At 46.1% G+C, this 16,522-nt stretch overlaps 1 protein-coding gene across 4 annotated transcripts in view; it reads left to right on the top strand.

Annotated features, from left to right (window-relative positions):
• The window catches only part of F13A1 (coagulation factor XIII A chain), a 65,952-nt gene that overhangs the window by 46,465 nt on the left and 2,965 nt on the right, over positions 1-16,522 (top strand). For 2 of the 4 annotated variants that reach the window (XM_064161139.1, XM_064161140.1), the window contains exons 10-15: positions 6,010-6,113; positions 7,266-7,354; positions 8,760-8,913; positions 9,489-9,776; positions 12,906-13,066; positions 14,927-15,063. In XM_064161139.1, coding sequence (XP_064017209.1) covers positions 6,010-6,113; positions 7,266-7,354; positions 8,760-8,913; positions 9,489-9,776; positions 12,906-13,066; positions 14,927-15,063 — 933 coding nt within the window. Of the gene's footprint in view, positions 1-6,009; positions 6,114-7,265; positions 7,355-8,759; positions 8,914-9,488; positions 9,777-11,034; positions 11,076-12,905; positions 13,067-14,926; positions 15,064-16,522 lie in introns of those variants that run through there. The other 2 variants (XM_064161141.1, XM_064161142.1) reach the window with 2 other exon arrangements.

Here is a 16,522-nt window from a genome sequence, read left to right as displayed (position 1 = left end):
CCACTCTCACTGTGAGAAACAGTATTTCCTGGTGCTCAGACAGAAATGTCTGCTTTAGTTTGTGCCCATTGCTTCTTGTTCACTGGGGGCCACTGGGAAGAGTCTGGCTCTGGTTCTTCTCCCCTGACTCCCAAGCAGGCATAGATAAGATCCTTTAGAGCCTTCCCATCTGCAGGCTGAACAGTCCCAGTGTTTTGAGCTTCTCCTCGTTGCCAGACTCTGGTGTATAAGCCACTACACAAGCAAACTTCTCCCTCTCTCCTAACCTCACCTGTGAAACATCTCTCACCCACCTCAGACATTTCCTTTCACCTCTCTATTTCTCCTTTTCCTAGCTGTTTCCCAAGGCTTCTTAATTCAGTCCTGCTTTTTCCCACTCTTTTGGGACATGGCCAAACCAGCTTTGCACCACCCAAACCTACAGGTGACTTCACACTAGGGCTTCATCCTCCCATCCTCCCTTCACTTTCCTTTGGTGTGACTACTTTTTGCTCTGCCTCATTCAACCTTTTTACCCTTCTGGTGCTGGTGAGGGGCCTGGAGCACAAATCCTATGAGGAGAGGTTGAGGGAGCTGGGCCTGTTTAGCCTGGAGAAGAGGAGGCTCAGGGGTGATCTTATTACTGTCTACAACTACCTGAAGGGGCATTGTAGCCAGGTGGGGGGTGGCCTCTTCTCCCAGGCAACCAGCAATAGAACAAGGGGACACAGTCTCAAGTTGTGCCAGGGTAGGTATAGGCTGGATATTAGGAAGAAGTTCTTCACAGAGAGAGTGATTGGCATTGGAATGGGCTGCCCAGGGAGGTGGTGGAGGCACCGTCCCTGGGGGTCTTCAAGCAAAGCCTGGATGAGGCACTTAGTGCCATGGTCTGGTTGATTGGTTAGGGCTGGGTGCTAGGTTGGACTGGATGATCTTGGAGGTCTCTTCCAACCTGGTTGATTCTGTGATTCTATGATTCTATGATTTATTAGTACATGGTGCACTTAACTCCTTGGGCATGACTTGATATATTGCACACATCTTTTCTCCTCTGTGCCCTTTCTTTTCATTCCTCTGTGACACTCCATGGTGACCCACAGGACAACTTTAAACAGCTTGTGTCTTAACCTTGCTTTCTTTTTTAAGGTCCCTTTTATTTCTTTCTGTATGCTTGTGCATGGCTTTAGAGGACAAGATCAAGGCATTTATAATGATTTTTTTTTTAATGTATTTCTCACTTTTATTTACAATGTTCTGAAAACTGGAAGCAAGGCTCTTCTTCTTTATTAATATATCATTTCTATTGCCTTGTACTGCTGCAACTGATCTGTCGTCAGGTTTTAAATACTCGCAGACTGCAGGGATACTTGGAGCCAGGATTTTTAGTCCAATCAATCTCTGAGTGTTGGGCTCCCTCTGAATGTTATCTGACATTTATTTATTCTTATTAAAGATCATCTTCTCCCTCAGGATAGCAAACAACAACAAAACACATACAAAATTACACAGACTTTGCAAAAAGTTATTTTTATCCAGCTGGCCGGATTTGGGCCCATCACTGATGCCTCTGTCCCCTTACTTTGTTCTCTTTGTCTTTCTTAATGGTGATATAATGACACTTAAAGAATTTTTCTCTTGGATGGGAATCAAGACTCATTCCTCCTGTGAGGTCCAGACCTCAGCAGAACCTTGCCTGAAGTCACCCAACCCTGTGGGAGCTCACCCATGTCCAGGCTTGTGGAGAAAGCCCTTATGAGACCTCTCCCAATCTCAGTACCTGAGCTTAACCAGCTCATGAAAAGACAGCAGCTGTTTCCACAGAACCACAGAATCATTCTGGTTGGAAAAGACCTTCAAGATCGAGTCCAACCATCAACCCAGCACTGCCACTTCACCATGAAACCATGGCCCTCAGCAATGCATCTCCATGGCTTTGTTCACAGTATCACAGTATCACAGTATCACCAAGGTTGGAAGAGACCTCACAGATCATCAAGTCCAACCCTTTACCACAGAGCTCAAGGCCAGACCATGGCACCAAGTGCCACGTCCAATCCTGCCTTGAACAGCCCCAGGGACGGCGACTCCACCACCTCCCCGGGCAGCCCATTCCAGTGGCCAATGACTCTCTCAGGGAAGAACTTTCTCCTCACCTCCAGCCTAAATCTCCCCTGGCACAGCCTGAGGCTGTGTCCTCTTGTTCTGGTGCTGGCCACCTGAGAGAAGAGAGCAACCTCCTCCTGGCCACAGCCACCCCTCAGGTAGTTGTAGACAGCAATAAGGTCTCCCCTGAGCCTCCTCTTCTCCAGGCTAACCAATCCCAGCTCCCTCAGCCTCTCCTCGTAGGGCTGTGCTCAAGGCCTCTCACCAGCCTCGTTGCCCTTCTCTGGACATGCTCAAGCATCTCAACTCAAGCATCTCAAGCTTTGCAACACCTCCAGGGATGGGGACTCCACCACTGCCCGCAGCAGCTTAGGACAAGTATTCACAACCCTTTCCATGAGGAAAATTGTTCCTCATGTATAACCTAAACCTCCCCTGGTAGTTTGAGGCTGTTTCCTCTTGTCCTGTCACTTGGAGAAGAGATCAGCTCCCACTTGGCTCTAATTGCCTTTCAGGGAGTTGCAGAGAGCAATGAGGTCTCCCCTCAGCCTCCTCTTTGCCACTGAACAACCCCAGTTCCTTCAGCTGCTCCTCACCAGACCTGTCCCCCAGACCCTTCACCAGCTTTGCTGCACTTCTCTGGATCTGAACTAGCATCTCAATATATTTCTCGGAGTGAGTGGACCAAAAGTGAGCCCAAGATTAAAGGTGTGGCCTCACCAGTGCTGAGTACAGGGAGACAATCACTCCTTCAGGTCAGGCTACTCCTGATCCAGCATGTGTCTGTCTCATAAGCAATATGAAGTAGCCTTCTTAAATTGTCTTCCAGGCATGCAACCCAAGTGAGTGGTCATCTTTTATTAATTTCCCCATCACTTTGTTTAGACTATTTGTAATTATCTCTGTAAATATTTAATGGGCGCTGCATTGATCTGTGTCGCCATTCTTGCTTGCTTTAGTGTCTGGGGATTGCTGTAGGATACAAGAACTACACAACCAGTTTAACCAGTCACAGCTGTGGAGTCAGCTCCATTTCTACCTGAAGAAGGTTCTGCAAATGCCCCCTGCATCCTCATTGTCTTAGTGCTCGTGAGCTTTACAAGAGCTTTCTGTCCATACATATGCCATATCCTTGAGTGTGCTTGTTCTGCATGGTGGCAGACCTGCAGAAATGCCATCCTGTTGCAACCAGCTATACCAGTAGGAACCAGTAAGAAAGGTCCTGTCTCCTTGGAGGAATATAGACAAAAATGCAGCAAAAACTGCATTACAGAATCACAAAATTGAAGCAGAACTGCCATTTTCCACAGTTATCTCTGCCTTAGTTTTACCATCCTTGCCTCCTGCCTATTCTCAGGTGGTTCTTTCACAGAACACAAAGTCAGTGACACAGCTGAACTTCATTCAAAGTGAGGAGTGACTGAGGCAACAGAGGAGGCTGAGGGGAGACCTCATTGCTGTCTGCAACTACCTGAAGGGACATTGTGGAGAGGCTGCTGCTGCTGGTCTCTTCTCACTGGTAATTGGAGACAGAACAAAGAGGAATGGCCTTAAGTTGAGACTGGGTAGGTTTAGATTAGATACTGGGAAAGAGTTTTCACAGAGAGAGTGGTCAGGCACTGGAATGAGCTGCCCAGGGAGGTGGTTGAGTCACTGACCCTGGATATGTTTAAGGGCCGTTTGGATGTGGTGCTTAAGGATATGGTTTAAGATGGGTCTTGTAGAGTAGGGTTATAGGTTGGACTTGGTGATCCTGAGGGGCTTTTCCAGGCTGGATGTTTCTGTGAATCTGTGAACCAGTGAAAGTCTCAGGGTAGAGATCATCTCTCTCTCATGTTAGCATAACAGTTTCCAAAACCCTACCTACCACAAAGCTTCTTTCCATTCTCTGGTAGCCCTCAGCAAAGTTCTGCCAGCATGATTCAGCATCATCTACTTTTAGCAGCATCAAAAATTCCCTGAGTGTGCAGCATTTCCCTTGAAAATTCTTTTTTTTCCTGCAGTGCTGCTTCATTATTTCTCCTGACAAGTTTTACCCTGATCCAAGCTTTCATTTCCACTTTGAAATGTCTTAAATAAGTTGTTGGGGTTGTTTAGCCTGGAGAAGAGGAGGCTCAGGGGTGACCTCATTGCTGTCTACAACAACCTGAAGGGAGGTTGTAGCCAGGTGGGGGTTGGCCTCTTCTCCCAGGCAACCAGCAACAGAACAAGGGGACACAGTCTCAAGTTGTGCCAGGGGAAGTATAGGCTGGATGTTAGGAGGAAGTTGTTGGCAGAGAGAGTGATTGGCATTGGAATGGGCTGCCCAGGGAGGTGGTGGAGTCACCATCCCTGGAGGTGTTCAAGAAAAGCCTGGGTGAGGCACTTAGTGTCATGGTCTGGTTGATTGGCTAGGGCTGGGTGCTAGGTTGGACTGGCTGATCTTGGAGGTCTCTTCCAACCTGGTTGATTCTATGATTCTAAGCGTCAGATTCTTCTGACTCTGGTCCATGTCTGCATTTCACCTATTATTAATATAATGGTCAGAATGTGACCATCCTCTTTTTGGTGGCTAATATCATTACCTGGACTAGGGGCTGTATCAGCAGCTATACAGATATCATTTTATTCCTGTCTGCTGTAGGACTGGAATCATTTGCAAGCAAAATTACCACTTTCTCTGCTTCTTCCTTCTTTTATTTTTTGCAGTAATGAAGTTCTAAAACATTGCTGGTTTTACTGCAAGACCTTTCTCCTGGATTGATTTTTTTTTTCCCTACAAAGTCTTTCTTTCCTGCTTGTCTTTGAAGCATTCTGGGCAGAACATGATGGTGCTGTGGTGTTTTGGGGGTTCTGGGTTTTGATTTCTTCCTGAATATCCAGCCCAGTGAGGGCATTTCAGCCCTGAGCTCCTAGATGAACCACTCTCAACAGATTGACCTTTCTGTATACTGTCCAGGGTCACAGAATCATAGAATCAACCAGGTTAGAAGAGACAGGATGACAGGATGGCAGGATTGTTTTGGTTGGAAAAGACCTCTAAGATTATCAAGTCCAACCATTGAGCATAGTCACTAAACTGTGTCCCAAAGTGCTATGTCTACTTGGTTTTTGAATACCTCCAGGGACATTGACTCCACCACCTCCCTGGCAACCTTATCCAGTGCCTGATCAATCTTTCAGTAAAGAAATTGTTTCTACTAATTAACATAAACCTTCACTGGTGCAATTTTAGATCATTTTTTCTCATTCTATCACTTCATACTAGGGAGAAGAGGCTGATCTCTACCTCACAACAGCCCCTTTCCAGGTAGTTGTAGAGAGCAGTGAGGTTTGTCCTCAGACTCCTCTTCTCCAAGATCAGCCAGTCCAACCTAGCACCCAGCCCTAGCCACTCAACCAGACCATGGCACTAAGTGCCTCATCCAGGCTTTTCTTGAACACCTCCAGGGACAGTGACTCCACCACCTCCCTGGGCAGCCCATTCCAATGCCAGTCACTCTCTTGTTCTGTACCACATACAAAAGATTCTGAATCACAAAAGAATGGTTTCTGGAGGTCATCATGCTTTAGGTGGCTGTGCTTGCATGAAGGCAAGACTTGGCCCGTGGTGATTGTAGGTGGGTTTAATTGAAAGCTGTGTGTCCTAGGAAATCTGGCTTCCCTCCCCCTGTACTCTGCCCTAATAAGGCCACATCTCCAGTGTTCCATCCAGTTGTGGACTCTCCAGTTCAAGAGAGATGGGGAACCAGTAGAGAGAGTCCAACAAAGGTCTACCAAGATGTTGAGGGTACTGGAGCATTTATGCAAGGAGGCAAGGTTGAGAGACCTGAAGCTGTTTAGCTTGGAGGAGACCAGACTGAGAGAGAATCTTCTGAATGCTCATAGATATTTGTTCTGTGTAATTCTTTCCAAGAATTAATATTCTGGTTCCATCTCTTGTCCAAGGAACTATCACTGCTGGAATGAAGCTTGGATGACCAGACCTGATCTTCCTATTGGTTTTGGAGGATGGCAAGTTGTTGATGGAACACCCCAAGAAACCAGTGATGGTAATACTGCTTAAAGTCCCAAGTTCTCTTTCCAACATGTGGGTGCTTTGTGGCAAACAGTGGGATGATAAGAGCAGAGCCAGTAACACCATGTGGCTGGTGACAATTTTTTGCACCAGATAACCATGCTCACCAGTCCTCAGGGCCTTCTTCTGATCTATTTTAAGCTCTAAAATGTATCTGTCCTTATTATAACCCTGCTTATGAGGCATGTGCACAAAATCCTGCATCAGAAGGGCCATGCTCAGTACAGAAGAGTCCTCTTGCCAGGAGATGGGTCTAGAATTTAGGCCAGCCTACACAGGAGCATGCTCATATTAATTCTCCTCCATTTTATATCTGCAGCCCTTACTAAACTTCCTGAGCAGAGTGCAGGCAGGCTGAATCGTGGTATCATAGTATCGTAGAATGGTCAGGGTTGGAAAGGACCTCTGAAGGTCATCCAATCCAAGCCCCTCTGCAGTTAAGCAGGGGCACCTGCAACTAGATCAGGCTGCCCAGAGCCTTGTTGAGCCTCACCTTGAGTATCTCCAGGGATTGGGCCCCAACCACCTCCCTGGGCAACCTGCTGCAGTCTTCCACTACCCTCATGGTAAAGAACCTGTTCCTAACATCCAATCTAAATCTGCTCTAGTTTGAAGCCATTGCCCTTTGTCCTATCAGTGCAGGCCTTTGTAAACACTCTCTCTCCATCCTTCTCATAGGTCCCCTTCAGATGCTGGAAGGCTGCTATTAGATCCCCCTAGAGGCTGCTCTTCTCCAGGCTGAACAACCCCAGCTCACTCAGCCTGTCCTTGCAGCAGAGGTGTTCCAACCCCACTGAAATCCCACTGCTATTCCTCCCAGTCCTTAATTTTCCAGTTCTTAAAAACCATCCTGAGCAAATCTGCAGTGAGACCTTTCTCAGTCCACCACACAACTGAGCCCTCCCAAAGTTACCAGCTTCAACCAAAATCAGGTCTGCCTGCATTTCAGGCACTTAGGAACTTTACAGTGACATGAAGGAACCAAGCCATGAGGTTGTTTCAGATAAGTCTGTGTTGTTTAGAGGGCTGGTAATAAGAAACAAATCTTTTCCTTGGACAAAATACAGCATTCTGATGGGTTTTGTAGCTACTTTAGTCCCTCACTCTATCTCTCTTCTCCACATAGGTATGTACAGATGTGGCCCAGCCTCGGTTCAAGCTATTAAACATGGGCACGTTTGCTTCCAGTTTGATGCTCCTTTTGTCTACGCTGAGGTACATACCTGAAATGCTTTAGTGCCTTGAGTGATATCAGTAGGACTATAGGTTGTTCTCAAGTTGTGCCAGGGTAGGTATAGGCTGGATATTAGGAAGAAGTTCTTCACAGAGAGAGTGATTTCCCATTGGAATGGGCTGCCCAGGGAGGTGGTGGAGGCACCATCCCTGGAGGTGTTCAAGCAAAGCCTGGATGAGGCACTTAGTGCCATGGTCTGGTTGAGTGGATAGGGCTGGGTGCTAGGTTGGACTGGATGATCTTGGAGGTCTCTTCCAACCTGGTTGATTCTATGATATATACCTCCACTCACAGGTGAGACAGGGAACAGGGCTGCACTGTAACTTATGGATTGGAAGTCTCTTTATATGTACTTTATGTCAAATGAAGATCTCATAATGCTTTTGACATGCAGGCCAGTAGGTGTGATATGACTCTAATGAATGACAGACATTTCTGCTTGCCAAAGTAATGAGCAGAAAAAGCTACTCTAGCTCTGATGGAGCTTCAGGCTGCAGTCATCTATCCTTCCCAGCTTCCAGCTATGTTAGTGCTAGGTTGGACTGGATGATCTTGGAGGTCTCTTCCAACCTGGTTGATACTATGATTCTATGATTCTCAGAGGAGCCTGGACAGGCAGGATTCATGGGCTGAGGCCATTCCTACAGGCTTCAACAACAAGATCAAGTACTGAGTCCTGCACTTGGATCACAACAACCCTATGCAAAACTACAGGTTTGGGGCTGAGTGGTTGGAAAACTACTCAGTAGAAAGGGACCTGGGGGTGCTGATCAACAGCCAGCTGAACGTGAACCACAGTGTGTCTGGGTGGCCAAGAAGACCAACAGCTTTCTGGCTTGTGTCAGGAACAGTGTGGCCAGCAGTGCTAGAGAAGTGATTGTCCCACTGTGCTATGCACTGGTGAGGCCACACCTTGAGTACTGTCTTCAGTTTTAGGTGCTGCAGTATAAGATAGACACTGAGGTGATGAGGAGAGGCTGAGGCAGCTGAGATTGTTTAGTCTGAAGAAAAGGAGGCTGATGAGACACCTTATTGCTATCTACAACTACCTGAAGGGAGGTTGTAGGGAGCTGAGCATTGATCACTTCCTACAAGTCACAACTTAGAGGCCATGAGGAATGGCATCAAGTTCTGCCAGGAGAGGTTTATGTTAGATATTAGGAAAATCTCCACAGAAAGGCTTATCAAAGACTGGAATAGGCTGCCTATGGAAGTGGCTGAATCACCCTCCATAAATGTATTTAAAAGCCATCTAAGGCTTTGGTGTATCAAGGATATGGTTTAGTAGTGGCCCTGGTGGAGTTGTGTAATGGATGGACTTGACCTTGAAAGTCTTTTCCAACCAAGTGATTCTGTGATTCAATCCTTTCCCATGTATTTTTTTAGGTGAATGGTGATATTGTTTACTTAAGAAGGGAGAAAAATGGAGCCCAAGTGATAGAAAATATTGACACAAGCCATGTTGGGCAGTTGATTGTGACCAAGGAAGTTGGAGGGGATGGAATGATGGACATTACTGAAGACTACAAGTTCCGAGAAGGTAACTCAAAGTGGGGTGGGTCCACACCAATGTAGATTTGCCTCAGTCAGATCTTGGACAGAGGATTTACAAACCCCTGGTACTGAGGAAGCTTCATGAAAAGCTGCCAAGGTACCCTCTGGAACATTTAATTTGTAACTCTGCCACGGAAATACTGCAGATGCCTTGATGAGAGCACAACTTTTGCTGCTCAGAGATGCTTTGGGCTGAGTCGGCTGCAGTGAAAACAAAAGGTAGTTCTGGAGAAACTCAAACTGTTGGAAACAGCTTAAGGCTTTTTATGCTGCTGTTTAGATGTTTCTTTCTCAGGCCCAATGTTTGCACAGAGTAAATCACTGTTGGTCCATTAGTATCAATTAGGCTACATTGGCTTATCTGAGATGGCTTGAATTTTCAGCACCAGCTCCCTTGGAATCTGTGCAGTTCTCTAGATATCTTTACCACAGGAAGGCTCACTGTCCTCATCCATTCATTTCAGCTACCACAAACCAGGGAAGATGAACCCTTGTGATTGATGCATGGGCTAATGCAGGACCCTTCTTTCTTTCCTAAAGATTATTAGCTTTTATTTCCAGGCTCAGAGGAGGAGAGACTGGCTCTTGAGACTGCTGTGATGTACGGCGTTAAAAGGCAAATCACCCAAGATACCACTTACCAGCCACAAAAGGATGTGGACATGGACTTCCAAGTGCAAAAGGCAGTCATTGGCAGTGACTTTAAAGTCACCATCACTTTCAGAAATAGAAGTCACAACTATTACACTGCTACTGCCTACCTTTCAGGCAACATAGTGTTTTATACAGGAGTGACAAAAAATGAATTCAAGAAACACTCCTTCAGTGCAAAACTGCAACCCTCTTCATGTAAGTTGTTTTCAGAGTCTAAGCTTTTCTTCTCTGTCACTCACTGCCATCAATGTCTCTACCCATGCAATGCAACAGGCCTGGAGAAGAGTAGCTGGAAAGCTGCCTTGTGGGATAGGGCTTGGGAGTGTTGGTCAGCAGTCAGCTGAGTATGAGCCAGCATGTGGCCAAGAAAGCCAACAGCATCCTGGCCTGTATCAGCAACAGCTTGGCCAGCAAGACCAGAGAAGTGATTGTCCCCCTGTACACAGCACTGATGAGGCCACACCTTGAGTACTGAGTTCAGTTTTTGGACCCCTCACTATAAGAAGGAGGTTGAGGTGCTGGAGCACATCCAGAAAAGGATGAAGGCACAAATCTTGTGAGGAGTGGCCTGCCTTAGTGCACTTCTGTGGCACAGATATCTTCTAATATAACATATGGAGTGTGAGGAGTTAAGTACATGGTGTTTACATTGACTTGTAGTGAAGTTGGACTGCCCTGGGAGAGGATGCTCTAAGGAAGCAGAACCATGAAAGTGGGGTTGTTTAGCCTGGAGAACAGGAGTCTTGAAAGGAGACCTTATTGCTCTCTTCAACTCCCTGAAAGGAGGTTGGAGTGAGCTGGGGGTTGGTCTCTTCTCCCAAGTAACAAGAAGTAAGACAGGAGGAAACAACATAAAGTTGCACCAAGGGATGTTTAGGTTGGACTTTAGATAATTTCTTTCCCAAAGGATTTGTCATGCCCTGGAACAGGCTGCCCAAGGACTTGGTGGAGTCATCATCCCTGGAGGGATTGAAAGACGTGTACTTGCAGTCCTGAGGGACATGGTTTGGTGGTGCCTTGGCAGTGTTGGGTTCATGGTTGAACTTGATGATCTTAAAGGTCTCTTCCAACCCCACGATTCTGTGATTCTCTGTTCATTTACAACTGTGTGAGAGTATTCTGTCAGAGGTGTGATGGGAAGATACTTTCTGAGGCACTTAAGAGAATTTATGGGCCTCATTCATGGCAAGGAGTGTGTATATATATAACAAAACCTTACAATACAGCAAAGATGTGTCAGAGACACTCTTCCAGCACCTGCAGGAAGTGCATGCCTGATGATTTTCAGAATAATGATTAAAGGAATTGTGTGGGTTGAAAACAACTTTGAGGATTTGAATAGCTTAAACCTTCCAGTGCCTTCAAAGGTTGCTCATTTCTACTCAGTTATATTTAGTTTTATCTATTTCTCTTGAAAGGCAACTCAGTGTTGTGTCTCCCTTGGCTTTCCCAGGTACACTAAGTGGTACAGGGAACTTACCAGAACAGGCAGTGGTAAGGATACTGAAGTCTATTATTCTTTTTTCCTTCCCATGGTGAATGACTTTAACCAAAGAAGCTCCTCTCTCCTTCCACTGGAAAGTACATTTCTCACAAAATCCCAGCATGGTAGGGGTTGGAAGGGACCTTTATAGATCATCAAGTCCAACCTGTCAAATACTATCAGAACGAGAGGACACAGCCTCAGGCTGTGCCAGGGGAAATTTAGGCTCAAGGTGAGGAGAAAGTTCTTCACTGAGAGAGTCATTGGACACTGGAATGGGCTGCCCAGGGAGGTGGTGGAGTCGCCGTCCCTGGAGCTGTTCAAGGCAGGACTGGACGTGGCACTTGGTGCCATGGTCTAGCCTTGAGCTCTGTGGTAAAGGGTTGGACTTGATGATCTGTGAGGTCTCTTCCAACCCTGATGATACTGTGATACTGTGAACCTCCCTGGTAAAGAAGGATCCTACAGAGCAAGTTGCCAAGGATCACAATGTTCAGAGAGGTTTGGAATCTCTCCAAAATAGGAGACTCCACAACCTCTTTGGGCTGCCTGGTCCAGTTCTCCAGCACTCTCACAGTAAATAATTTTCTCCTCTTGTTCAGGTGGAACCTTCTGGGTTCCAGTTTGTACCTGTTGCCCCTTGTCCTATCACTGGCTACCACTAGAAAGAGTCTATCCCCATCTTTTTTTCTGTCCTTTAGCCGTTGATCAATACCAAGAGGATCCCCTCTAGGCCTACTGGATAACAGAAGTCATCAGAGCTAGCAGACAGGAAATCTTGATGTGTTTACCAGCGTTGTAACAAATGGGCAAGAGCTCCATGTCTGTATATTCTGCCCAGTCACTTAGAGCAGATCTGCTTCTCTGCATCACATTCTCACATTGCTGTTGGTCTGGGAATTGCAGTTCAACATGGTTCAAATTAATGATTCTCTGCATCTCAGCTGTTCAGCCTAGGTGGACTTGTTCCTTCCAATAATTATTGTCAGGGAGTATGTGAAAGCTCTCTGGGGGGCATGGTGCTGACAGGAGGATCTCCTTGTTGCCTTTTTCAGGCAAGTTCAACACAGGACAAAGACAGATGTCTAGACAAGTCCTAGAGAGAAAGTGGTCTCTTGTGTAGCCTGCATGAGCTCACACCCATCAGTGGCATACCTGGTGACATCCTTCTTCCAGGAAGAGAGAGACAGAGAAAGGACAGAAATCAAGTGAAAGGACAAACATTTACAAGGGTCAATACTCAAAAGTTGGTTTGCATCTTTGTGCCCAGTAGCTATTTATTGCCAGTCTTGCTTCTCATTTATTTTGTGATGGAAACCTTCAGCAGATACCTGGAGATCCATGCTGACTGGAAATGGATAGAGCTTGTGCACCAACCCAGCCTGTGCCCCAGGTTGCTCACAGTCTAGATAAAGGTCAAGATAAGAAGGGGATGGTGAGGTGACGAAATGAAGATAGTTCAAGCAGTCAAAGTCAGTCATTCTTCAGTGGTGGGCCAACTTCTTTTCCAAGACACTCACATAACTGACCCTGCTGGGAGGTGCAATTATAGAATCATAGAATCAACCAGGTTGGAAGAGATCTCCAAGATCATCCAGGCCAACCTAGCACCCAGCCCCATCCACTCAACTAGACCATGGCACCGAGTGCTCCATCCAGTCTTTTCTTGAAGACCTCAAGGGACGGTGCCTCCACCACCTCCCTGGGCAGCCCATTCCAATGCCAATCACTCTCTCTGTGAAGAACTTCCTCCTAACATCCAGCCTAGACCTCCCCCAGCACAACTAATTAGTCATTAGATTGCTTCAGTTTACTTTTTACTTTCCTATTTCTTCTCTCAGCCAGTGCTTTTGATGTTGCCATCAAATCGAGTGAGTACTTGAGCGACCTGCTGGACCAAGCCTCCTTTCATTTCTTTGTGACTGCACGGATCAACGAAACAGGGAAGATACTGGCAGTGCAGAAGGCAACAGCCCTGATAATTCCAGGCCTGAGGATCAAGGTAGCTCAAGGCTAGGGTGGAAAGGTGTTGACCACCATGATGCACATGGGCTGTTCTCTACAACACTGTTACACTGACTTCTGCAGCTGCGGGTGTATGTGAGCGTGCACATTAGACCTCTAGTTTAACATGGACCTTATAAAGCAGAAACTGTATGGATGTACAAGCATGCACAGTATATATTGCACTGACTACATTAAAGCATGAGAATGAGCATCACCAGTAGTAGAGAACTGAAGTGAGCTCAGAGAAAGGAGAGGAACAGGTCTGAGAAAGCTGGAGAAACTCAAGGGATAAGGGCAGTTACTCACTCAAGTGACTCAACTTCTTCAGTATTCTGTCCTATTTGAAGCGACACAGCACAGAAGGCTCCTGCTGAGGAATGAAGGACAATGCCACTGAGGTTCCTTTGTTTGGAAAATCCCTTCAAGTGCTGTGGAAAAACCTTTCAAAATTTGACAAGCAACATCCACTTAGGACCAAGTTTTCAGGATTGTTGGGCAGGGCTCTCAGCAACCTGCTCTAGTTGAAGATGCTCCTGCTAGCTCTAGGGGAATCATATTAAATGACCTTTAGAGGTCCCTTCCAAGCCAATCCATGCTGTGATTCTGTGATTTCAAGGCCTTGCTGTCATGCTGTGACACTGTGACACTGCTGTCAGTGGAGTTCTCTGGAAGCCAGCCATATCTGCAGACAGTGGCATGATACCTATGAAAATGAAGAAGTGCAACATTCGTGAGGGGATAAGGACCTTACGTCGTGTGCCAAAGGCTGGGCTGACATTCAGAGTTCTCAACTCTTAGCAGGGCATCCAAATAAATAGTCTCATTTCCCAAAGTGCTGGGCCTTCATTTGCTTTGAATGATGTCATTTGGGTTCGATTTTGTCCTAATATTGGGTAGGGGGGTGAAATCAGAACATAGAATCATAGAATCAAGCAAGTTGGAAGAGACCTCCAAGATCAGCCAGTCCAACCTATTCCTCAGCTCTATCCAGTCAACCAGACCATGGCACCAAGTGCCTCATCCAGTCTTTTCTTGAAGACCTCCAGGGACAGTGCCTCCACCACCTCCTTGCAGGTCCATAAAATTCAGGACCTTGAAAGAAATCTGTTAATAGACCTTTTTTGCCCCTGTAGATATATTTGAGCCAGTGTTCAGGTTTCTGTGTAATAATTTCTGTAGCAAACACAGCCTTTAGCTTTTTGAAAGAAAAAGTAGATTGAAACTGTAATGAAGTTTGGCAAAAACTCCACTCTAATTTGTGGTCTGGGGGAAGGTCATGATGGTCTGAGCAGATGATTGGTACTTTCCAACCAAAGGTTTTAGGTTTACTGAGAGTCCTAGGGAGGAGGCCAAAAAGACAGATAAAAACTACTTCAGCAATGATATTTTAGAAGCTGAGAGTTCCTTCAATTCAATACTTAAAAAGAACATTTTTATCAGCATCCTCAATTTCAGCTTGTGCTAGTTTGAGCCTAGCTAGAATGTTTTGGTGAGAAGGATTAGATCACAGGCTGTGATCTAGTTCTTCTCACCAAAACATTCTAGCCTGCTTCAAACTAGCACATATGGTCTAGTGACGAAGGATGCTGGGATGAAGGCTGGACTGGATGATGCTGGTGCTCCTTTCCAACCATAGCGATGCACAGTGATGAGATTTTGTGCTGAGAGGTTTGGTTTAGTCAAGGACTTGTCAGTGTGAAACTAATGACTGGACTCGATGAGCTTGAAGGGCTTTTCCAAACTAAGAAATTCTGTGATTCTGTGGTTTTGGACTCCAACAGGTCCAAAGGTTGTGCACCAGGGGGGATTTTACCATTATAATCTTGTGGAGCTTTGCCCTTTCCTTGTCTTGCAGACCCAAGGTGAGATGGTAGCTGGCAAACAAATGTCTGTGGCTGTGGAATTCACCAATCCTCTGACACAAACCCTGGAGAATGTCACACTTCGCCTTGAGGCACCTGGCATGCTGAGAACAACAAAGCAGCAGTTCAGGTAGGGAAGAAAGCACAAGTAGTTGGGAGTTCAGCTCCTGCTTGTTCATAAGGAAGAAGCTCAGGGGAGACACTTAACTAATGCTGTGCTGTGTAATTCAATTCGAACACTCCTGCCTTACGTTAACGTCCAATACACAGGGGAGCTATAGGTCTCAATAGTCAGAATCAAGCTGTCCAAAGAGCCTGTGAGAGCATTTCATCTGCTCACTACAAGTAATGGAAGAAGAGGTAGTGGCTGTGGGTAGTTGCTAATGTAACCTGAGTTTGCTTTTTCACTGTGTGACATTATTTTTTGTGCTTGACAATAGCACCTACAAGTCGCTATCACAGAAAGGAAGATCTGTTCTACGCATTAAGTGTTCGCTGCCACTCACACAGTATGTGCAGCTCACATCCCCCTTTCAAATAGGGCTTTTTTTCACTTGAGTTAGTTGTGATTATACAAGATGCTCAGGGATATCAGATGATCCCTGCAAGCTTATGTCAAGGCATAAAGGGGGTGGTAGATGCAATGTAGTTGTCAAGCATTAGTGCTGGGCTGGCCACTAGGTGAGCAACAGACGTTCTCTGTGAACCCCACTCCCTTCCCAAAGGGAAGAGAAAGAAAATAATGGAGAGAGACTGATGGGCTGGGCAAGAAAATGAAATCATATTCAAGGGAAATAATAACAATAAAACAAAATAGAAACAGACCAATACCCAGCCCAACCCCTGATGGCAATGACATCGCTGTCACCACTGATGCTGGGGGTCAGGCCCTTGGAAGGTCCCAGACAAGACTCAACCACAGATGAGAACTGGATTCAGGAGCTGGGCTTTGGAAGCTGGATTCAGGAATACATTGGTTGGGACAGAAGGCAGAGTAGACAGAGTTCCTGGACCCCAGCTTTTGAAGAAGAGGCTTGACCCTGGTGATCCCTCAACTTTATCCTGAAATTGATGATGTCCATGGACTGGAATCCCTTGTTGGTCAGTTTAGGATCACCTGTTCTGTCTGCTCCTCCCTGCAGATGCCATTTCTGACTTCTTTCACTCCAAGGTGGGAAATAAGATTTAGCAGTGCCCTTGGCCTGCCCAGGAGCAGGTCTAAGCAACAGCCTTTCTGCATGCCAGCTCTTGGCAGTAACTCTAACCCTCAGCTAGAAGCAGCCACTGTCTGTGAAAACATTCAGAAAGTGTCATCACTGAGCAGAGATTGAGCTGAGAAGTCAAATAGCTGAACAGAATTGATTATGCTCTATCTCAGATCAAGACACACACTCATGTTCCTCTGATGTTCACCTCATCCTGACATGGTAGTACCCATTTGCAAAGGAAGTTTTTCTCCTAAACCCTCTTTCCTTTTAAGTTCAGTTTTATAAGCTCAGCATTAGCCACTTCCAAGATATATAACTGAGCTCCTTGGAAAATTTCTGCAGCTGTCTCGGGCAGCCAAAGCAGTGCCATCTATCAGTACC

Source organism: Pogoniulus pusillus, chromosome 21, assembly GCF_015220805.1.
Source record: "Pogoniulus pusillus isolate bPogPus1 chromosome 21, bPogPus1.pri, whole genome shotgun sequence".
Lineage (NCBI taxonomy): Eukaryota > Metazoa > Chordata > Aves > Piciformes > Lybiidae > Pogoniulus > Pogoniulus pusillus.
Note: the sequence above shows the minus strand (reverse complement) of the source record. Positions and strands in the feature narration are given on the sequence as shown.